Consider the following 24202-nt stretch of genomic DNA (forward strand, 5'->3'; position numbering starts at 1 on the left):
AGGATCCTCCAGAGGTTTGCATCTGTGCATAAGCCTACTATTTCATCACTCCTACAGAGTACTCACAAGCAGAAATTGTTGTAGTGGGCCAAGACATACATGAAGATTAATTTTAAAACAGTCTTGTTTGCTGATGAGTGCTGTGCAACCCTGAATGGTCCAGATGGATTGGGTTGTGGATGGCTGGTGGATGGCCACCGTGTCCCAACAACGCTGCAGCATCAGCAAAAGGTGACGGAGTCATGTTCTGAGCCGGAATCATGGGAAGAGAGCTGGTATGCTCCTTTAGGGTCCCTGTGGTGTGAAAATGACCCAGGCAAAGTATATAGCCTTTGTGAGAGACTTATTTCTTCCATGGTAAAAAAACATGAACTGTGCCATCCGTAGCACAATAATCTTCATGACAATGCATCATCTCATGCTGCAAAAAATACCTCTGAGTCATTGGCTACTATGGGCATGAAAGTAGAAAAACTCATGGTGTGGCCACCATCCTCATCTGACTTCAACCCTATTGAGAAGCTTTGGAGTAGCTTCAAGCAAGAAATGTAGGAGTGTGGAAGGCAATTCACATCAAAACAGCAATTCTGGGTGGCTATGCTGAAATCATGTTAAGAAATTCAAGCAGGAACAATCCAAAAACTGACAAGTTCAATGGAGAATTCTGAAATGGATATCAAAGAAGGGGTCCTTTGGTATCATGTAGCTTGGCCTGTTAAGATGATTTTGATTGAAAAAGCTTTTTATTTCAGTAAATGTGACCTCTTAATGCTGCAAATTCAACAAATGATAATTTTCAGTTTTTTACAACCTATAAAACTCTGTTGTGCATAATAATTTTAGAATAATGCATTGTGGGCTTTTTTAATTTTTATAAAAATACTATTATCTTTGGGAGGTTTGTCCATAAAAATTTGATTTATATTCTAAGGATTAATATCTAACTCCAGTGCCTATGCCATTCCGGTGGTGTCATCACTGGCTCTCTAATGTCACTTGATCTATGCGGCCAACCAGCGGCTACTTCACTGTCCCCTCCTTTGGACATAACTGACATCCGAAGGAAATGAAAGCTCGAGCTGCTATCTCACTTCCTCCAGATGTCTGAAGGTGGGGACATTGCAGTGGCCGCTGTTTGGACACAGGGATTGTATGAAATAACAATGCCACATGATTCCCAGGAGACCCAGTGCCGACACTGCTGGAACAACGCTGGCATTGGAGGCGAGCATAGGTGCTATTATTTTATAAGGGTGAACATGGTGATTGAAAGGGGTTTGTCCAAGTAGTGGATAACCCCTTTAAGTGTCTTTAAACAATATTGACATGTATTTGATTGGAGCCCAAAGAAAAGAAGGGCCCAGCTCAAGTTGATTCCAACACGCCATATCACAACGAATGAGAAGGGGCAACAAACACAGGACTTGCCAGTCTTAATATAGGAATGTGTGATTAAATTAACCAACGCAAGAGGGGATCACTTTTTATGTAGACCGTTTTGCATCAAGTTTCCTTCTGGTAAATAGATTAAACTATCTCTTGTATCATAATACTAAATAAGTAGAAAGCATAATATGTGTAAATGATGTCTACATACGGAATATTATCATCATTCTTGAATGTTCACAAAACTAACATGCTTTTTTTCTTGGTGGCCTTTAACTTGCCATGGTTGGTAGACAGCAGCTGGAAAAACTTAAGCTTTTAACTACGCTAAAAGAAAAGAGTTCACCTTGCTTGAAAACATTTAGAAGGATGTATATTTTTTGCGGACAAACCTCAAAAGCATTAAAATTTTCACTACTCGTGTTATGTTAAAGTGATAGGAAATTGCTAGAATATGCCATCACTTTATGATTGTTGAGGGTTTCACTTCAGGGACCTTCACTTATCTTGAGAATGAAGAGACTGCAGTGTTGGTGTAACGCTGTCTCCCATTCCTACGTTATCCATAGACAGCATCACTCCTGGCCACTGACTATACAGTGAAATTCAGCTGACACCATTTAACATGGATAGAACTGTGCTTCAGTTACACAACACAGAGGGCGACCACGGCACCCATGTGCAGGTAAAATCTGTGAAGGGTGCTGATTCGATTTTGGGATTGGTGGGGTTAACAGAGTTTGGAAACCACTTATCATAAAGTGATGGCATATAATAGTGATATTCATTTTTACTAAATCTAAAATTGTAAAATATATCTTAGAATGCAAAGACTTTCCTACAGATAACAATAATCAAAGATAGAATGTGTTAAAAATGGATGTGCATTACCTTTGACATCATAATTTTATAGGCATAGAGTTTTCTTCCTTTTCCACGGCCAAGAGCACCTTCATATTTTTCAACAAAATCTTGGGCCTCTCTGATCACAAGAGTAAAAATTAGATAATTTACTCAAACTCATAACTTTCCCTGAGCTCGGATATGAAAATAAAGCATAGACAAAATCATATGTGAATGAAGACCAATGATAAAAAAGAAGCATTGTTATCAAGTTATTTATTTTATGCAGAAGAAACCTACACTGTCATCTGATTATTGAAGTGTGTGACCTTCAGTGACCCAAATTTACATGATCTCTCATCTATCCATTGCTTTGGCTCTGTTCACACTGTCAATGTTGCTGACCCCTAGCATAAATCTGATAAGCCCTTCAATTGTCTGATTGGTTCTAATTGCTTGGCCAATGTTGACTTCTTGCCCCTTTCACAAACACTGTTCTTTCTCCCTTCCTTTCCTAATGTCTCCTGTGATCATTGAACAAAACCTAAACATTATGATAACATTTCCTGTTCCATTGTCTCAGCAAATACTTAAAGAGTAACCGTCGTTTTAATTTTTATTTCATAAATCATTAGTACCCATGAAAATACTGTAAGCAGCTTTGTAATCTTATCAGAGCTATCCACTTATTTCACCTCCTGGATTTATTTTTCATTCTTAGAGAAATCTATAAAACCTGCATTCATTGAAAACAGGTTTTCACATTCCTTAGATACGAGATGATAGTTGGTGCTTTTAAATTTTATGCAGAAGGTAGGGGAAGAGGATGGAGGAATTAAAGGCAGACACAGACATTCTGCTGTAAGTTCTCCTGAATTGACAGTCACAGCTCTCTATAGAACTTTACAATCACCAACTGTCATATCTTACATCAGTGATGGAGACAATCTGTATTCACTGATGACAATTTTTTTGTTTTTAGAATGAATGGTTAATACAATGATTACTCTGCAGCCTACAGTTAAGTTTACAAACTTCTTCACACTTGACACATTGTAATATGCAATTATGGCACCTCCGGAGTCCGGTTGCCACAGTGGCATTGCCTCCCTCACAGGGAGTAATGTCATGCCTGGAAGCAAGGAGGTGTCCCCTTACCAGGTGTCAGTAGGAGAGAAGTAGAGCAGAACCTGGAATGGAGCTGTGATTAAACTCGCCCCAGAGCTGAACGCAAGGAATCGGATAGTGGAATCCGTGGTTGCGTGGGTACTGAAGTCCCGGCAGCTAAATCCGGAGGGCAAGAACAAAAAGAAGGACAGTGCAGAAGGAAGGGTTCTGTACCTACCTGGCCAGGTGTATCCAAAATTGCTTCCAGGCTGCCAGGCTCTCCATCACGATCTGTTACCAGTGCCCCGGTCTGTCCTATCAACCATCAAGTAAAGGAAAAGAAAACTACAGTCCTTGTGTCCTCTAGTGATCTCTTGCGCCCTAAGTCATGCACCACAAGGTACATGAAGCCTGACATAAACAGAACCGGTAGCCCTGTGGCCCCGCTCCACCTGTGGGGAGCAGAACCATCCCAGCTGTGTCACCATCAGCCCCAGCGGTCTCCTTTAGCAGCATCGCCAATCTGTTGCCGAACACCACAGGTGATGTCACGTTAAATCCCATATACATATTCCCCATTTTATGGCACAGCCAGGGCCACAGAGTCGGGTCACGGCCCCGTGACTTCCCCAAAGAACTGTCCAACCCGGTTCCGAATACCCCATGGCCCTGGTGGGCGTGTCACAATGCTCACTATTACCGTGGTTCTCAAAATAAATATGAAATACCTGATAAGGATAGTTTCTCAGGTTTATGGATTTGACACATGAACCCTACAGTATTTCCATTATGAATTTAAAAAAAGAAATGAAAGAATATTCATACTTGATTAAATATAGCTTTTTTGACATTCTCCATGGTTTACTTCTCATTGCTGAAATTATTTTTTTCTTATCTTCAACTTGCTTCATAATTCTTTCCCTTTCGCTATCTGATAAGCTTTCCTCTGAACTTGAAGAGGATGATGAGGATGAAGATGAACTGAAAAAAAACAAATAGTATATAATCCCGAAATTAAAAAAATAAAAACAAAATTACGGTAGTGCACGATAACAGTTTTTCCTTCGATTCACACAAATATTTTTATTTCAGTTATTTTCTATGTATTTTAATAAAACCCCAATTAAAAAAAAATATTTGGACCCCATGTACATGGAATATGGCCAATATTGGATGCCTGAGATCTATGGGCCCTTAGATGGCTCTGCAAAAAAAAAACAGGCATGATTCGGTTGAGCAAATCACTGCACGGGCTCAGGAGTATTTCCAGAGATCATTGTTTCTGCATACAGTTTGCCATGCAATCCACAAATTTAAGTAAAAGCTCTATCATATTAAGAAGAAGCATTATGTCAACAGAATCCAAAAACTCTGGCGTCTTCTCTGGGCAAATCAAAATGGGCTGAGGGCAAATCAAAATGGTTGTATGGTCAGATGAATCAGAAAAATACATGTGTCATGGCCTGCAGACTCAAGAGGCCATCCAGCTTGTTATTAGCGCACAGTTCAAAACCCTGCATCTCTGATGGCATGGTGCCTGCAATAGTGACTATGGCATGGCCAGGTTACACATCTTGGAAGGCACCTTCAAAGCTGAGCAAACTCCGAGGTTTAGAACAACATACGCTCTCATCCAGACAACATCTGTTTCAGCAAAAAGCCTTGTATAGTTCTCCAAGACAATGGTAAACCACATACTGCATCGATCAAAACTGTATGGCTTTGCAGATGATTAGTTCGGGTGATGAACGGGGTGCCTGCAGTCCAGATGTTTCACCAATAAAAAATATTTAGTGCACCATGAAACAAAAAGTCTGGCAAAGATGACTTAGGGCTGTTGACCACTTCGAATCTTACATCAGACAGGAATGGGACAACATTCTTGTCCCAAAACTCTAGGAATTGTCTACTTGCTTCCCAGAGATGTACAGACTGTTATAGAAAAAAGAGAAGTAACACAATGGTAGACATGGCACTGTCCCAACTATTTTGAGATGTGTTTCTGAATCTATTTCTAAGGCTAAGTTCACATTTGCTTATGTGTCTGCAGCGTATCGTCTGCATGTGCAAATGCCTGCAAAAAGCATGCAAACGAATGTGTGCGCAGCGTTTGTATCCGCATGTTCTTACACATGAGGTAGAAAAATGCTGCGATTGCATGCATTTGTATGCGTTTTTGCATGTGTTTGCGTTGTTATGCGCATAAGTATGGTGTTAACCAAAGGGCGTGGCTTATGGATTTTCTATACAGAGTGACATTGCACAGCAGAAATTTGCTCCTTTGGATGCTGGATGCTGCTGCTGCAAGATGGAGAGTGTGGAGAGCTTCAATATGAATCTGGATTTATCTTTGAAATTGGCTTATTGTTTTGCTGTGGCTTGTGAGGAAGAACTGAGAAGAGAAAGACGGAGAAGACGTCATCGTAACTTTTGGCAATACCCCATTGTTGAACTCCGACAGAGCCATGGAGCTTACCACTCGTTGTACACAGAGATTCATGAAAACCCGGAAAAGTTTTTTGACTACACCAGGATGTCGCAACACAGCTTCGTTGATTTGCTGCAACATGTCTGAGGATACATCAGCAGGCTGGACACCTAATTACGTACTGCAATTCCTGCTGAGGAACATCTGTTGGTGACCATAAGGTATGTAATTTTGAAAAACAAACACCTGTCTTTACTATTATTGTTAGAAAAGCCATGTACCTATTTTATTTGTTCCTTTGTCTGTTCAGCAGATTCCTGGCTACTGGAGAGACCTTAAGATCTCTACATTTTCAATTTCGAATTGGACTGTCCACCCTTTCTGGAGATTGTTGGAGACACCTGCCGTGCATTGTGTGACGTTCTGCATGCCGACTTCCTCCCCCAACCCACAGCTGAACACTGGCTGAAAAATGCAGTAAAAAGTCAATGAAGTGTGTAATTTTCCTAACTGTGTGGGGGCTGTGGATGGCAAACATATTTGGATTCTGAAACCTGCAGGAAGTGGATCTGAGTACTTCAATTAAAAAAAATACTTTTCCATTGTTCTGATGGCAATTGCGGATGCTGAATGTCGATTTGTCGCTGCTGACATTGGCTCATTTGTACGAGGAAATGACTCAAAGACTTTTAAAAACTCGGACATGGGAAAACGATTGTATGGGAATGATTTTAATTCCCCCCCACAACCTCATCCTAACACTGAAGGACCGCCAATGCCTTTGTTATTGCTGGTGATGAGGCCTTTCAAATGTCTGGCAACCTCCTAAAACCGTACTCAAGTCAGGACATGAGTCACGTCACACAAAAAGTATTTTCCACATGCCTGACAAGGGCATGAAGAACTGTGGAGTGTGCCTTTGGTTTGCTGGCATCTAAATGACGCATTTTGGGCACAGCCATAAATCTAAAAAAAAAGACAATTGATGAGGTTGTGAAAGCATGCATTGTTCTGCATAACTACATCCTGTCAAAAGAGCAACCCCACTTTGAACTTGAGGAAATTGTTAATACCACATTGCAGGATTACCAACATCACCCTCTCTGGACTACAGTCGAAGTTGCCCAAATAAGGGATAAATTTGTAGTCTATTTTGTTTCTGATAGTGGACATATCTCATGGTAAGATGAAATGGTTTAACCTGTAAATAAAATGTACCTGTAATGTTATGTACTTGTAATGTTATGTACTTGCAATGTTATGTACCTGTAATGTTATGTACCTGTAATGTTTTCTGACTCTAATATTAACACATTGAATCTAACTTGTATAATAAACACCTTAACTGATACACTCGTCCATACTTCCCTCAACAATACACATATGGTTAAATAAAGAGATAAAGAAAGCACAATAAGACCGGTATTGTGAATCAAAACAATTTTTACTAACAGAAATAAAAAATTTACAATTTTTTTTTAAAAAAGGAAAAATTATTAATTACTTTTAGGGTCTGTGGGAGGGAGTAACATGGTGGACCAGGGGGATGTCAGGCTGTGATGGTAGGATAAGAGTGGTTGGGGAAGTTGTTTGGGTCAAACACATTGGGATAAGACACAATGGGGAAGAGGACACATTAGGAGTGGGAAATAAGTTGGAACGGATTGACACATTGGAAGGGAAAGAACGTAGAGAAGGTGTGGACAGACTAGAAAACACAGACACATTAGGAGGTGAGGGTTGAAGGGAAAGGTAATATTTTTTTCCTGGTTATTCTCCTCCGGGACTTTGTTTTTGCTGCTTTTTTTTCCCTGGTGCACTTGGCTGCAAGGTGGGGATGTGGATGGCTGGGCTGCTGCACTCAGCTGCATGGTGAAGTGGGTATTCTTGGCAATGTTGTAATGTCCAGTGTTGGTGGTGGTGGTAGATAAGTTCCTTGGCGAGTCAGTGCTGGTGGATTCTGCCACAGCTGCTGTCCTGGAGCTTGTTGCCCTGTAGGGAAAGAACATTGTGCCTACTGCTGATATCGGGACCACTGCATGGCCTCAGTATAAGCATCCTGACAGGCCTTCATCACAAACAGCTGGAGATCAGGACTAAGGTTTTCCATCACGCCCCGCTCTATAGTGGAAAAATAATGTTGCACCGGTCTATTAAGGTCACCTTCCAGGCGGTCAAGGCTTTTGTGGACCTCCTGAACCCACTCTCCATCCGATCCACAACTGCCTTCATCCCAGCCAGTAAGACCGAGCTTAAGTGAATAAACTCGGGCACGACTGACTTTTCCAAAGCCCTATGACGCTGCCAAGCAGACCCAAGTAAAGTAGTGGCAGAGGGCTGGGAGAGGGGAAAACCAGGAGGACCGGCTTCCTGTTCCCCAGCCTGTGAAGCCTGCTTGGTTGCTGAATCGCTGGTGGAAGATTGGGATGGTTCCGGTTCGTGGGCTGGTCGATAAGAGGCCGCTCCAACAGAGGAAGATCCAGGTTCTACTGTGCTGCTCCAGGTTCTGTGTGGAAATTAAATAAAAAAAAGTTTATTACAAGAAAGAATAAATTAAATAATAGTGAAAGACAACACAAAAGATACTCACGTTCGCTGAGCAAGCGCTGGCTTCAGAAAAGAAAGCTCTTTATGATATTTTTATTTTCTTAGTTTTCACGCTGCACCACTTCAAACCCGAATATCCTCTCTCATGTTCTTATTGAAGCAATCCTTCATCGAACGCCAACCAACTTTTATTCTCTTCTCTGTGAAGGGGGAAGAAAAAAACAATTGTTAAAAGACAGCAACATTTACAGAAAAACAGAGGCGGACAAAATAGCTATACTTACCAAAATCCTTTCTGACTTTTGGCGATGCATGGTCCCAATCATCCAGCAGTGATCTGGCCACTTCGTCCCAGAGTCATTGAATCAAGACTGAGTTGGAATGATTCCGATCACAGAGGTTCCACAACGCTGCTCAGTCTTGCATAGCTTGAATCAGTGGGTCATTATCTATGTCACGTTGTGGAACCTATAGATAAAATAGAAAAAACAAATTTGTTAGTAAAAATGACAACAAATTCAATTACAACACCCCGTCTTTCCTCGTCGGCAACTTGAGGCCGACGACCCTGGGAAGAATCGTTTCCACTTTCTGCTCCTGCTCATCAAAAGTGTCAGGTACCTGTAAAGAAAATACATGATTTAACACATGTCTAGTATTGACAGTCAATACATACCAATCAGTAAATGAAATGTGATTACATAATCAGTGTCATGGGCACTTTCGGAACCTTCAGTGGAGGACATGTTGAGCAGGCAGCAGTCACGAGAAACACTAGAGAGAAAAAAAAAACACAAATGTAACTTGTTAAAAGCAAAACATAATTTAGCCCCCCCGCCAAAAAAAAAAAATGGACACCAATACTTACATTACAGACAGTAGTCCAAGCACACAGCAGGCAGGCACCACACAACAGGAACCGCAGCACAGCACCAGGACAAACTGAAGAACAGTACCAGGACAGCAGCACTGGGACCAAGGCAGCAGCACTGTGACCAAGAGAGCAGAAACAGCACCAAGACAGCAGCACCTAATCTACAAGGAATGGAAAAAAAGTTCTGTACACAGTACAGAGTGCAAAGACAGAAATACATTTTTAAAGCTTCTATACCTACATAGACGGCAGCACCAGGACCAAGACAGCAGCACCAGGAACAGGAGAGCAGCATCAGTACCAAGACGGCAGTACTGGGACCAAGACGGAGGAACTGGGATCAAGATGGTGGCACTGGAACCAAGAAAGCAGTACTGGGACCAAGCCGGCGGTACAGAGACCAAGACAGAGGCACTGGGATCAAGACGGAGGCACTGGGACCAAGACGGCGGTACTAGGACCAAGATGATGGCACTGGGACCAAGATGGCGATACTGGGACCAAGACTGAGGCACTGGGACCAAGACGGCGGTACTGTGACCAAGACAGAGGCACTTAATCTGCAAGGAACGTAAAAATAAGTAATCTGTACGGAGTACAGAGTGCAAAGACAGAAAGGCATTTTCACATCTTCTATACTTACATATAGACGGCACCACTGGGACCAAGACGGCAGTACTGGGACCAAGACGGAGTCACTGGGACCAAGACGGTGGTACTGGGTCCAAGACGGAGGCACTGGAATCAAGACGGCGGGACTGGGACCAAGACAGCAGCACCTAATCTACAAGGAATGTAAAAAATAAATCTGTACGGAGTAGAGAGTGCAAAGACAGAAAGACCTTTTCACATCTTTTATACTTACATATAGACGGCACCACTGGAACCAAGACAGCGGCACTGGGACCAAGACGGAGGCACTGGGATCAAGACGGTGGCACTGGGACCAAGACAGCAGCCCCGGGATGGCAGCAACAAACAGTCTAGAAGCAACAGAAAAAAAACAAAGGTACAGAGTACAGAATGCAGTGAGAGACAGACAGACCTTTTCAAAGCTTCTATACTTGTGTCCAGAGTCTTCTGTCTTCATCCATTGTCATGTGCCCGCATCCAGAGTCTTCTGCCTTCTTCCAAAGTCCTGTCACCTCTTCAAGAGTCTTCTGCCTTCTATCAATGTCCTGTCCTCGAATCCAGAGTCTTCTGCCTTCCTCCAATGTCCTGTGGCCGCATCAAGAGTCTTGAGAGTAATGGAATTCCTGTATCCAGGCCCCCTTTTATACAGCTGGCAATTTTCAGGTGGTTACATAAAGGCAAAATTGTTCAGAAGTACGCATGCATATCAAATGAAAGCATACGCATGTCTTTACGTAACCATGCGTTCCCATAGGCAGTAATGTGTTTTTTTTACGCAATCATCCGCAAACGTATGCATGCGGCCGATTTTGCAATTTTTGCCGCTACAAAAAATGCAACGTGTTGCGAATCCTGGAACCTGCCACACACCTCCAAACGACAAATGCGTGTGCATCCGCAAGTGACCGCATGCAAAAACATGTCACTGTGTACACAATGTTAAAGATATTTACGTGTGATGCATGCGGATCGATGCGGATTGTACGCTGCAGACATAGACGCAAATGTGAACCCGGCCTAAATTAGTCTTCTTTTTTTGCAATTCAAATGGAAAAAAAAGTCTAACGTTCAACTTCTGATCTATGTTCTATGTTTTGTTGTGAATAATAAGTTTAAACAAAATTTTCAAATCATTGCATTCTTGTTTTCATTACATTTTAAAGTGTCCCAATTTTTGGAATTGGGGTTATACTGTACTTCAATGAAAAGCTTTCATACCTGCTTTTTCTTTTCTTTTTTTTATGATCCTCTGGTTTATTTTTATTTTTTCCTGTGGTCTCATCTGAAGTTTTTTCATTGTTTGTATTTTTTGGGGTTGTTTTTGTGTTGTTTTTGTTAATGTCTTTTTGTACCACAGTTCTTTTACTTTTATTTGTTTTCTTATCTTCGTCCTCAGATTCTGTTTCAGATTCTTGTTCATCTTCTACTTTTCTTCTTCTGGTAGATTTTCTCACAATTCTTTTTCTTTTTGGAATATTAATGTTATCACTGTCATCATCGTCATCGTCATCGTCATCATCATCATCATCGTCATCATCATCATCATCGTCATCATCATCATCATCATCATTACTATCATTGCCATCATATTTGCCATGACTTGTTTTCTGGTATCGTATTTGCTGTTTGTTTAAATATTGTGTTTTGAAATCTAAACATAAAGGAAAATCACAATAAAAGAGTCTTAATTTAAAATGAATAAAATGTTCGGACTTCACTCTAGACTTAATATCTACTGTCAAATTATGAAAATGTCAAAAATAATCATTTTAGCTAAAAAAAAAGTCACTTCTTTTAAAAGTTAAAGGGGGTCTTCAGGCTTGGGTTTCAAGTCTGCAGTCTCTCCATGTGACTGCAGACTTGGGAATCTTCACAGTGCGCACAGTGAGAGCTGTTAAGATTCATCGGCGCTGGGAGTGGTTGGTTAAGTAATCACAAGTATGTGATTTGCATTCTTCCAGCCACATTACGACTAGATGAGTACACCCTCACTCAATTCACCTGTATTAAGCGAGGACACGCGTTGATAGTTGGCACGTGCCCACATGTATGCAAATCACACACTTGTGGTCAAGTGCCCACCCACTGCTGGCACTGGAGAATCATGTCAGCATGCAGTGTGCACACTGTCAGCATTCACATACCCGCACTCACAAAGAGTGTCTAGTACACCAAGCCTGGACAACCCCTTTAATGAAGGCATCTCTCTCGAGGAAACCAACTTGAATTTGTTTGGCTGGCAGTATATGCTTAAAGTTATAAAAAGTGATAAAAATAAATTTGCGCACACTACGAGAGTTTAAACAGAACCAGAAACTGTATTCAATAAAATGGTGGTACAGTGACGTAATCATAAAAATGAAAACCAAAGAACAACTTGCAATAGTACCAATAAAACTTGTATGCAGTTACCCAACCTAATGCCAATAGATATAAATACCCACGGATATATGCGGATAAATAGAAAACATATGTTGTAGTAACCATACAACAGGGTTAATTGCTGAAACCAAAAAATGAGCTTGTATCTGAGAATGGCAACTGCATACAAGTTTTATTGGTACTATTGCAAGTTGTTCTTTGGTTTTCATATTTATGATTACGTCACTGTACCACCATTTTATTGAATACAGTTTCTGGTTCTGTTTAAACTCTCGTAGTGTGCGCAAATTTATTTTTATCATTTTTATGCGTTGTACCCGACAAAAGAGTGGTTTTTTGTCCAAATTTGCAGCCCAACGAGCCATTGTATATTAAGCGCCGCTCTAATCTCTCTGTTAAGTTAAGTTATAAAAAGTACTTGCTTTCACAATACCAACAAAAAGTATGCAGCTCACTAACTGACTTTCACGCTTTATTGTCTAATAGTGATGAGTGAGTATACTCGTTGCTCGGGTTTTCCAGAGCACGCTCGGGTGGTCTCCGAGTACTTGTTAGTGTTCGGAGATTCAGTTTTCATCGCCGCAGCTGAATGATTTACAGCTACTACCCATCTTGAATACATGTGGGGATTCCCTAGCAACCATGCAACCCCCACATGTACTCACGCTGGCTAGTAGCTGTAAATCATTCAGCTGTGGTGATAAAAACTAAATTTCCGAACACTAAGAAATACTCGGAGACCACCCGAGCATGCTGGGGAAAACCCGAGCATACTCGCTCATCACTGCTGTCCAACAATGCCTTGTGTACTATGTAACATTAGGCATTCTGTGTGCTGCTGCCTTGTGTTGTTGTATACTGCAATATTTTAATAGTGAGTCTGGCTATGTCATAACTAAAGCTTGTAAGAGGGTAACCTTACCAGCCTTTATCAATGTGAGAAAAAATACAAGGCCTTTAGAAAATGTAAAGTCTGCACTGTGTCACGGATGTGGTTTGTGGAACCACTGTGCCACAGACCGTGGAGAGCCTGGAGGGGCGTGACTAAGTGAGCACCGAACTGTTCACTAGAACCTCTGATGATGAGGTTAGGCTTGGCTCCCGATGAACACCAGGTGCCACTCCAGGACAGACCAACGGACGTGCAGCTGCTGGACCCAGTAGGACAGACTGGATGGTGCAGCAGACAGAGTTGGTATCAGGGTGTAGCAGGCAGAGCTTGAATCAGAGTGCAGCAGGCAGGATCTGCACAAGAGTGCAGCAGGCAACATCTGCACCAGAGTACAGCAGGAACTGATACGCAACCTTACGCAACTTAGACTGCAGAACAGGAAGGTTGCTCAGGCACCTCCCCAGTGAGGATGAAGCAATATATACATAATCCCTCACAGCCATTGGCTGGGGAGGAAATAGCAAGTGCACGCATTGGCCCTTTAAGAGGATGGGAGTGAGCGCACAAGTGCCCTAAGGACTTGGCTGGAAGCCCGGCTGGAAGCTCTCCTGGATGCATGCAGAGCAAGGGGAAGGAAGCGTGGGTGAGTGAAGTGGCACGCTGGAGACACAGCCTGTCAGAGCTCATTTTTTCACACAAGTCCTAAAAGTAGCCTTAGAAGACCAAATAAAACAAAATTTATCAAAAATATCAGATTTCAATCTATGAGTTTTTTTAACCCACTTATATTACCTGTTAAATCCCACTGTCAATCTCTGAGAGCACATTAACACGCTGTCATGATACTGCTGTTCACTGTGTCCTAAGGACACAGTGAGTGACAGCTCAGTCATCCTACTGGTTGCATACGTGTGCCAGGCTGTCAGGATTGTGAGTGACAGCTCTGCCATCCTGTAGTATGCAGAATCGTACTGGGCTGTCAGTTTTGTTTATGGGATTTCCCTGCAACCCAATTAGGCTGTGCCTGCTGAAAGTCCTCCAGGTGTTACTCTTTCAGAGTGATTGCCTGACTATTTAATTGGCTGGATATGATTGAACTATTGCCAGTTGTAGCTTTTGCACTGTGGTGTGTGTGTGTGCTTTGTGCTCAGTATTCTTTGACTCTAACCTTTGTTGTCAGATCTTGGATTTAGCCTCTTACACCATTCGCTCTGATTGCCTCTTTGTCTTGATGTTCTCTTACACTCCGAGCCTGACCTCGGACTTGCTCTTGACTATTCATTCGTTTTATCCCTTTGTCTCCCGTGCACTTCTCTTGGTTTTGACCTCAGACTCCTTGACAACCCCCTGCCTCATGGATTATCTATGAGAATTAACTCTGTGTCACATTATGACTGGGTATTACATTTGTCTCTTTGTCATTTGTTAAGGTGGTGAATCTGATGCAAATGATTCAGGATCTTGCTAAGGAATACCAGAGCGTTGAATCATCACAAGATCAGTTGCAGGGTCAGGTAACTTGCTGCAGTGGCTGCAGTGTCAGTAAATCCTGACATGTAGTTGGTCTCTTCTGAACCTACAGCGGTCTTTCATGAGAAATTTTCATTAGAGAAAAACCAGTTTAGGGTGCTCAAAGAGAACTGAAAGTTATTGTTTACCCTGTGACCTCAGTCTTAATGGGGTGAGTTCCAGTGGGTAGGAATAAATAATGTCTCTCCTGTGAGGTGGTCCTCAAACCTGGGCATTATTTTTAGTCCCCCAGTTTCCAGAAGGGGTTTCTGTCTACACCTTTTTTAACTCCTTAGGTGTGATTTATGATGAACCTGACAGAATCTGGGTCATGGAGTCAAAGACCATGAGTCTGACACAGGGGAGCAGCACCGCTGAAGACTATACTACTGAATTCTGACAATGATCTAATGAAGATCAGTGGAACAATGTGGCACTTAGTTGCTAATTCTATAGGGGCCTTTCTGAATCTCTTAAAGATGTTCTGTCTCTTCATGCTCCCCGATGTTCTTTGGAGGAGGCTATAAGCCAAGCCATACACATGAACAGCAGGATTCAAGAGAAAAGTTGTGAGCACCTAGGTGCCTTTTCCCTGGAACATATCCATATGCCTGAGATGGAGTCGATGGAGGTTGGAGTAGCACTAGTGATGAGTGAGCCTGCTTGCCACTATTTGGTGCTCGCCCAAGCAACGCAGTGCTCACGATGCTCGGAGCTTGACAAGTATTTCCGGCTTTACTCAGCGGGAGTTTAGGTCACCGCCCTTTATCAACATGCAGGGATTGTATGCCACACATTGTAATGCCGCAGCCATGGTGGTTGTGACATTACAGTGACTGGCTGGCCGCACAGTGTCATCAGGTCTATATCAGACCTGGCACCGCCCTGCTCATCACAGTCAGCTCTGGAATCAGTCAGTGTTGGGACAGTTGCTACTGAGATAGGGAGAGATTTTCAATTTATTAGTTAGTGTGGGTATACCATCTGTAATACACAAATCCATCTCATCCAACTGTCCTAAGGAATAATCAAGGTGTATATAGATATCAGTGCTAGATAGGCAGGCAGTGTATGTGGCAGACTTCATTGCATATAGCGAGAGGATCCTGTCATGGCTCTGGATGGGAATTCCTTTCCCCATCCTGGGCTGTATGGCGTTAACTTTGCTGGCCTCCTTTTGGTTTGGGGAGGGCTATATTAACCTGCTCTCCTGTGGGGGTTTGTCAGTGATAGTGCTGTCCTCGACTGAGCAGCTGACCTTGCTATACCTGTGTATACCATTTATTCCCATGTGCTTGCCTTGCATTTGATCTGGCTTGTCCCTCGTTTTGTGTCTGCGCTCTGATTCTGTACCTCTGCTATTTCTCTGGTTCTGATCTCTGACTTGCTCTCTGACTGCTCTCCTTTTCTGTGCCATTGGTTACAGTGTTCCTGTTTGGCTTTTCTGACTTCGGCTTGTATTTGACCATTCTTTAGTCTGTGCCCTTGGATACTGCGGTGCCCTCTGGCTATTGTACCCGGCTTTTCTGACCACCCTCTCTCTCCCTTGCATGGAGCTTAGCTCCTTCTCCAGCCACTCCCACTGTGATCACGTGTCTCAGGTCCTGTTAGTGCAGCTCGCTCTCTGTAGCAGCTATACACTTCTGTTAGTTACTACTGTCGCCCCATTCACTCCTCCGAGCGTTCATTCCCTGGACACATTCTGTGTGTCTGTCACACACACACACACACTGTGTGTCATTACAGGTCCATTCCAGTTCTGTCTGCTACTGCTGCTTTTACACATATTTATATACATAGTCCCGGGTATCATGGGCCTGGAATAATTTTTTTGGATCTTAATCCTGATTATTTTCTTTAAAAGCAATCCAGAGCACATCGTTTTTCTGTTCCATTTGCTGGTTGGCACTGCAGAATACAGCCAGATCCTTTTTATATTACAGCGTAAAAATTCAGGTATTTTAAACAGGGATTTGGCCATCACATGGATCACATCTCAGTGCATTGAAAATTCTGCCATTTGTGGCTTTCTGTTAAATTTTGTTGTAGTGTCTTACATAAGACACCAGTTTGCTGAAAAAAAAATAGTTACGTACAGGCCAGATATTTTATACTCGGGTTTTCCGTCACACGGATGACATATAAGTTTGCTCCAAATTCAGCCATTTGTAGTGAATGTTGAAAATATTGTCCTCCATTTAAAATGGACAAGGCGCGTGGCAAGTTGTGGGGAAGTGGACATGATGGTGATGCTGAATGCTGATGCCGAAGCCATGGACAAGCTGAAATTGTGCCACAACAAACACCCCAATCTTCTTGCCTGACCATCCTGTCCCATTTACTAGGAGAACACAGCAGCACACCACTATTGAACCCAGAGCAGTGTCAAAAGGTTGTTGGTTGGATAGCGGAAAATGCTTCCATTCACTTTGCTGCCGCCACCACCACCCTGTCTTCCACACGGTCAAGTCTGAGTAGCCGTGAGTTTGGTCCGCATATCCCTCACCCTGATCTTCCTTCCTCACACCATGCCGAGTGCCCGGAGACAACTGATCACACACTTGGAAACTCTGAAGAGCTGTTCACTTTTCCATTTATAGATTCGGGCCTCTCGCCCGGTCCACTTGAAGCATGGCCAGAGGAGATCGAATGTAGCGATGTCCAAATGTTTGAGCAGCCTTGGTCACACGAAGGCGATGGTGGGAAAGTGTCAAAAGAGGTGGATGATGATGAGACACAATTGCCAGAAAGTCAAAAGGAGGAGCAGGGTGTGGAAGTGAGGACATGCAGGCAGGAGGACATGCAGAGTGAGGATAGCAGCACACAGGGGAGGGAGGCATAGCACCCCAACAGGCAGAAAGAAGCAGTGTGGTGGCCGCAGACAGAAGGCAGGCAACCCTTTCCTGTAACACCAACAGGACGGAAGTTGCCAGTACAACTGTTAGGTCATCCCGAGTATGGTTGTTTTTTAAAGACTCTGCCATTAACCCCAAAAAGGCCATTTGCACCACCTGCCATGCCAGCATCAGCAGGGGTAGCAAAACTACCCGCCTGACCACCACCAGCATGATCAGGTACATGGCAGCAAAGCACCTGACTTTGTGGGCCGAACCCCAGGGTCCAGGAACAGTGTCTGTGGGTGACACCACTGCTTCCTCCCCTATTGTGCATGCAAGCCAATCTTCTGTCCATGGTGCATGCAAAGAGGCCTCCTGTCCTGCACCTGTCATTGCTCCCACTCAACTAGCAGCATCAGCAAGCATATCCACGTCCTTGTCCCAGCGCAGCATTCAGTTGTTCATACCCCAGTCCTTGGAACGCAAGCGCAAATATGCAGCCAACGCCCCACAGGCCACATTACTAAGTTCTCACATTTCTTTACTGTTTGCACTTGAAATGTTGCCTTTTAGGCTTGTGGAGACGGAAGCTTTCTGCAACCTGATGGCGGCAGCTGACCTTCCGTACTCGGTCCCCAGCTGCCTGTATTTCTCCCGATGTGCCATCCCCACATTACACAAGCACGTGTCCCACAATATTAGCCGTGCCCTTAATAATACATTTACTGGGAAAGTCCACCTAACAACAGACATGTGGACAAATGCTTGTGGGCAGGAACCATACATCTCACTGACGGCACAATGAGTTAACATAGTGGAAGCCGGGACTCAGTCGGACCTTGGGATGGAACACTTCCTCCCGGCACCGAGGATTGTGGGCCCTACATCAGTTAGGGTTGCTCTCACAGTCTACAGCTCCTGCACCTCTGCCTCCTTCTCCTCTTCACCCTCCATCTCCAAAATGACCACATCAGTCACAAGCTGGAAGCACTGCAGCACTGCCTCAGACAAGCGGCAACAAGCTGTGCTAAGGCTAATATGGTTAGGTGAAAAAACGCACAATGCTGAAGAGTTGTGGACAGCTCTGAATGAGCAGTAAGATCTGTGGCTGACACCGCTGAACCCACAGCCAGGCATGGTCGTGACAATGGCCAGAACCTGGTGGCGGCCCTGAGGCAAGGCGAGCTCACACACATACCATGCGTGGCCCATGTGCTAACCTCCTGATTCAGCGTTTTCTCAAAACATACCCGGAGCTGCCAGATATGCTTGTCAAAGTATACCGCCTGTGTGCACATTTTAGACTGTCAGCTACAGTGTCCGCCGCCCTTGCGTTCTTCAGCAGTGTTTGCAGATTCCGGCTCACTGACTGGTGTGTGATGTCCCCATGTGTTGGAACTCTACACTGCAGGTGTTGGAAAGGATTTGTGAGCAGAAGAGGGCAGTTGTTGACTACCAGCATCAATAAGGCCATCGGTATTCAGTTCAGACTCCACACTTGAGACCACAGGAGTGGACATGGTTGTCAGACATATGTACCATCCTCCAAAACTTTGAGGACTCCACCAAGATGGTGAGCAGCAATGACGCCATAATTAGCGTCACCATCCCACTTTTCTGTGCTCACAATCAAAGAGGATGCATTGCAGGTGGAGCACGATGAAATTGAGCAAGGAACCATACAGAGTGATTACACACAGCCCAGCCTCATCTCATCCCAAAGTGGATTGGGTGACAATGAGGAAGAGGAGGAGAGGAAGAACAGGAGCTAGTTTCATGTGCTGTAGATGGTACTAAAAGCACAACTGTCATACCGTCTGCTCAGCATGGATGGCCTGAGGACAGGGAGGAGGAGAGCATAGTCAGTAATCTTCTTGGTGAGGACATGGGAGTCTTGCCTGTGAGCAGTCTGGCACGCATGGCTGAGTTTATGTTACGCTGCCTTTCCCATTACCCTTGAGTTCTCAAACTTTTGGGTGACAGTCATTACTGGTTGGTGACACTTCTAGACCCACGCTACAAGCAGTACTTTCTTTCTCTTTTTCCAGAAGCAGACAGGTCTGCTAAGATGGGACAGTACCAGATGGAATTATTAAAAAAATTCCCTTGCGAATACGCTGGCGCAGAGGTCACAGTTCGTTGGACAACCAAGGAGTACAGTTGAGAGAAATACAACTTCAATTCAGCAGAGGCAGGGGAACATTGGCACAATTCTGGGAGATTTTTCTTAGACCCTCCCATCACACTGGCCCTGAGGCTCGGGGTACTCTCATAAGGAGTGCAATGTTTGGGAAGATGCTGAGGGACAACCTTGTTGACCATACCAACGTCTTCCGTGATTTTTCTGTGCCTTATAATTATTGGGTATCCAAGCTGAACACATGGCATGAACTGGCTCTCTACGCCTTGGAGGTCCTGGCCAGCCCTGTTGCTAGCGTCTTTTCAGAGAGGGTTTTTAGTGCCGCTAATGGAATTATAACAGATAAGCACATCCGCCTGACAAGTGAAAATGCTGACAGGCTGAGTCTTGAATGAAAAATGAACAAGGGCTGAATTGGGCCAGACTTCTCTACACCACCGAATGATAGCAGCATAACATAAACTCAAATCCAGTGTCTTTTTTTGGGAGGTTTATTCCCATGCACCTCTTCACTCCCACACCTGGGTATAAGCTTCCTGATTTTGGCTATTTGCTGTTGTCCTCCTCCTTCTCCTCATCCTCATCCTGCACCACCAGATCACCAGGGTGACTGTGGTCCATGATGCAACACCCACATAATTATTTTAAAGGGTTTTTATGATGCTCGTACCAAAAAAATGGTTATACAGTGTGTTCGTGTATACCCCCCATAGTACTTTGAAGCAGCAACCACAGTCGCCTCACATGGATGCGCTACACATAATCTGATCGACATATACAGCAACCAGGTGTGATGAACACATAGCAATCTCACGCACGCACGCACGCACGCACGCACGCACGCACGCACGCACGCACACACACACACACTATGTTCAGATACTCATTAACCAGGGGCGCCATCAGGGCATGACAAGCATTATACCTGTATGGGGCCCGGTGATGAGGAGCAAAAAGGGGGGCCCGAGCACACTGGCAGCTCGGTCCACGCTCCGCTCGGGCCCACCTGATATTTTATTCAGGTTGCCATTGGGGCCCGTGAGCTGGAGGGGCCCGGGGTCAGAGCTTACATAAAGAACCGGAGCGGTGTGTGGATGCAGAAGGAGGAGCGTCATTATCACAGACTGACTGGGAGAGGCAGCCAGTGCTGAGCCACAGGAGGGCGGGACTTTCCATTTCCACCATCCAATCCCCGCTGAGCGCGGGCTCAGTTCAGTATCCACCAGGCAGTTACAGTCAGTGAGCAGCAGGAGCATTGCAGCCATCATCGGGTGAGTGTCTGAGCCTGACTGCCTGTGCTGGGTAAGGACGGTGTCTTGACAGGCTCCAGTCCACACATGATGCAGCAGAGGCAGCCTCTGACACTATCAGCCTTCATCACAGCAGCTGGCCCACTGAGTATGCCGCCATACTGACCCGTCTGTATCAGCTATACTGTAGATCTGATAAGAGCACAGCGCAGTCTGTGCTGGTCACCCCTCACCTCCTGCAGAGAAGCAAAGGCTGCTGAGGTAAATCTACCTCCTCACAGGACACAGCAGCCCCTTCTCAAGCTTCCCACAGGTGACATTTACACCTCCAAACTGCTCTGATAAACTTCAGTCTTCTGAATTGAGCTCCTGTGTCCTGTCAGGGGGCAGATGGGGCACAGCAGCCTCATCCTTCTCTGCAGGGGGTCAGCGGGACACTGCTCATTAAGACTTATAGCTGAGGAATAGGCTCACCTTCCATGTCATGGAAAAATAAACACTATATACACACACGCACGCACGTGCACACTCTAAGGCCGGGATCACACTTGGAAGAAGCTCGCACGAGTCTCGCATCTCACTACCCGGCACTGCCGCCGGCACTCAGAGCGTTGAGCTGCATAGAAATACACGCAACCGCACACTCCGGTCCCGAGTGCCGACGGCAGTGCCAGGTATTGAGATGCGAGACTCGTGCGAGTTTCTCCTAAGTGTGATCCCAGCCTTATATAGATATCTACTATATAATTGTCTAAGGGTCACTTCCGTCTGTCTGTCCTTCTGTCATGGTTATTCATTCGCTGATTGGTCTCGCCAGCTGCCTGTTATGGCTGCTGCGACCAATCAGCGACGGGCACAGTCCGGAAGAAAATGGCCGCTCCTTACTCCCCGCAGCGTCCCCGGCGCTCCGCTCCATGCTCCCCGCAGTCACTGTCCCCGGCGCCCGCACCATGCTCCCCTCCGATCACCACTAACACAGGGTTAATGCCGGCGGTAACGGACCAGGTTATGCCGCGGGTAACGCACTCCGTTACCGCCGCTATTAACCCTGTGTGTCCCCAACCTTTTACTATTGATGCTGCCTATGCTGCATCAATAGTAAAAAAAAGTAATGTTAAAAATAGTAAAAAAAACCCAAAAACCCTGCTATACTCACCCTTCGTTGTCCGCTCGCGCCTGCCGCCATCTTCCTTTCCCAGCGATGCTTTGCGAAATTACCCAGAAGACCTAGCGGTCTCACGAAACCTCTAAGTCATCTGGGTAATTTCGCAAAGCATCCTGGGAACGGAAGATGGCGCCAGCCGCGCGCCCATCGGCACAGCGCCCTTGGATCCCAGGAGGCGGAGAGACGGGACGCTGAGGAGCAGCGACCAGAATGGTGAGTATGTTAGAACTACAAGGGGCCCTCGGATCGTTAGGTGAGTATGTTTATTTTTTAACCTGTGACATACGTGGCTGGGTAATCTACTACGTAGCTGGGCAATATACTACTTGGCTCCGTGCTGTATACTACATCACTGGGCTGTATACTACGTCACTGGGCAATATACTATGTGACTGGGCAATATACTACGTGACTGGGCAATATACTACGTGGCTGGGCAATATACTACATGGCTGGGCAATATACTACGTGGCTGGGCAATATACTACGTGGCTGGGCAATATACTCTGTGACTGGGCAATATACTACGTGGCTGGGCAATATGCTACGTGGCTGGACAATATACTACGTGGCTGGGCAATATACTACGTCGCTGGGCAATATACTACATCGCTGGGCAATATACTACGTCGCTGGGCAATATACTACGTCGCTGGGCCTTATACTACGTGGCTGGGCAATATACTACATGGCTGGACAATATACTACGTCGCTGGGCAATATACTACGTCGCTGGGCAATATACTAAGTTGCTGGGCAATATACTATGTGGCTGGGCAATGTACTACGTGGCTGGGCAATATGCTACGTAGCTTGACAATATACTACGTGGCTGGGCAATATACTACGTGGCTGGGCAATATACTACGTGGCTGGGCAATATACTACGTCGCTGGGCAATATACTACGTGGCTGGGCAATATACTACGTGGCTGGGCAATATACTACGTCGCTGGGCAATATACTACGCGGCTGGGCAATATATTACATGGCTGGGCAATATACTACGTGGCTCCGTGCTGTATACTACATCACTGGGCTGTATACTATGTCACTGGGCTGTATACTATGTCACTGGGCAATATACTATGTAGCTGGGCAATATACTACATGGCTGGGCAATATACTACGTGGCTGGGCAATATACTACGTGGCTGGACAATATACTACGTGGCTGGGCAATATACTACGTGGCTGGGCAATATACTACGTGCCTGGGCAATATACTACGTGGCTGGGCAATATACTACGTGGCTGGACAATATACTACATGCCTGGGCAATATACTACGTGGCTGGGCAATATACTACGTGGCTGGGCAATATACTACGTGACTGGGCAATGTACTACGTGGCTGGGCAATATGCTACGTGGCTGGACAATATACTACGTGGCTGGGCAATATACTACGTGGCTGGGCAATATACTACGTGGCTGGGCAATATACTACGTGGCTGGGCAATATACTACGTCTCTGGGCAATATACTACGTGGCTGGGCAATATACTACGTGGCTGGGCAATATACTACGTGGCTCCGTGCTGTATACTACGTGGCTCTGTGCTGTATACTACATCACTGGGCTGTATACTATGTCACTGGGCTGTATACTATGTCACTGCGCAATATACTACATGGCTGGGCAATATACTACGTGGCTGGGCAATATACTACGTGGCTGGGCAATATACTACGTGCCTGGGCAATATACTACGTGGCTGGGCAATATACCACGTGGCTGGGCAATATACTACGTCGCTGGGCAATATACTACGTGGCTGGGCAATATACTAAGTTGCTGGGCAATATACTATGTGGCTGGGCAATGTACTACGTGGCTGGGCAATATGCTACGTAGCTTGACAATATACTACGTGGCTGGGCAATATACTACGTGGCTGGGCAATATACTACGTGGCTGGGCAATATACTACGTCGCTGGGCAATATACTACGTGGCTGGGCAATATACTACGTGGCTGGGCAATATACTACGTCGCTGGGCAATATACTACGCGGCTGGGCAATATATTACATGGCTGGGCAATATACTACGTGGCTCCGTGCTGTATACTACATCACTGGGCTGTATACTATGTCACTGGGCTGTATACTATGTCACTGGGCAATATACTATGTAGCTGGGCAATATACTACATGGCTGGGCAATATACTACGTGGCTGGGCAATATACTACGTGGCTGGACAAT

At 44.9% G+C, this 24202-nt stretch overlaps 1 protein-coding gene across 1 annotated transcript; it reads right to left on the reverse strand.

The window, feature by feature from the left end:
* Positions 1-1020: 1020 nt before the first annotated feature.
* Positions 1021-20843, reverse strand: LOC138670594 (DNA polymerase alpha catalytic subunit-like). The gene is made up of 5 exons (XM_069758097.1): positions 20504-20843; positions 11037-11469; positions 4162-4317; positions 2278-2368; positions 1021-1131 (listed from the first exon to the last, which is right to left on the reverse strand). Exons 1-5 carry the CDS (start codon positions 20841-20843, stop codon positions 1021-1023), a joined length of 1131 nt encoding a protein of 376 aa, XP_069614198.1.
* Between the last annotated feature and the right edge of the window lie 3359 nt (positions 20844-24202).

This window comes from Ranitomeya imitator, chromosome 1, assembly GCF_032444005.1.
Source record: "Ranitomeya imitator isolate aRanImi1 chromosome 1, aRanImi1.pri, whole genome shotgun sequence".
Taxonomy (NCBI): Eukaryota; Metazoa; Chordata; class Amphibia; order Anura; family Dendrobatidae; genus Ranitomeya; species Ranitomeya imitator.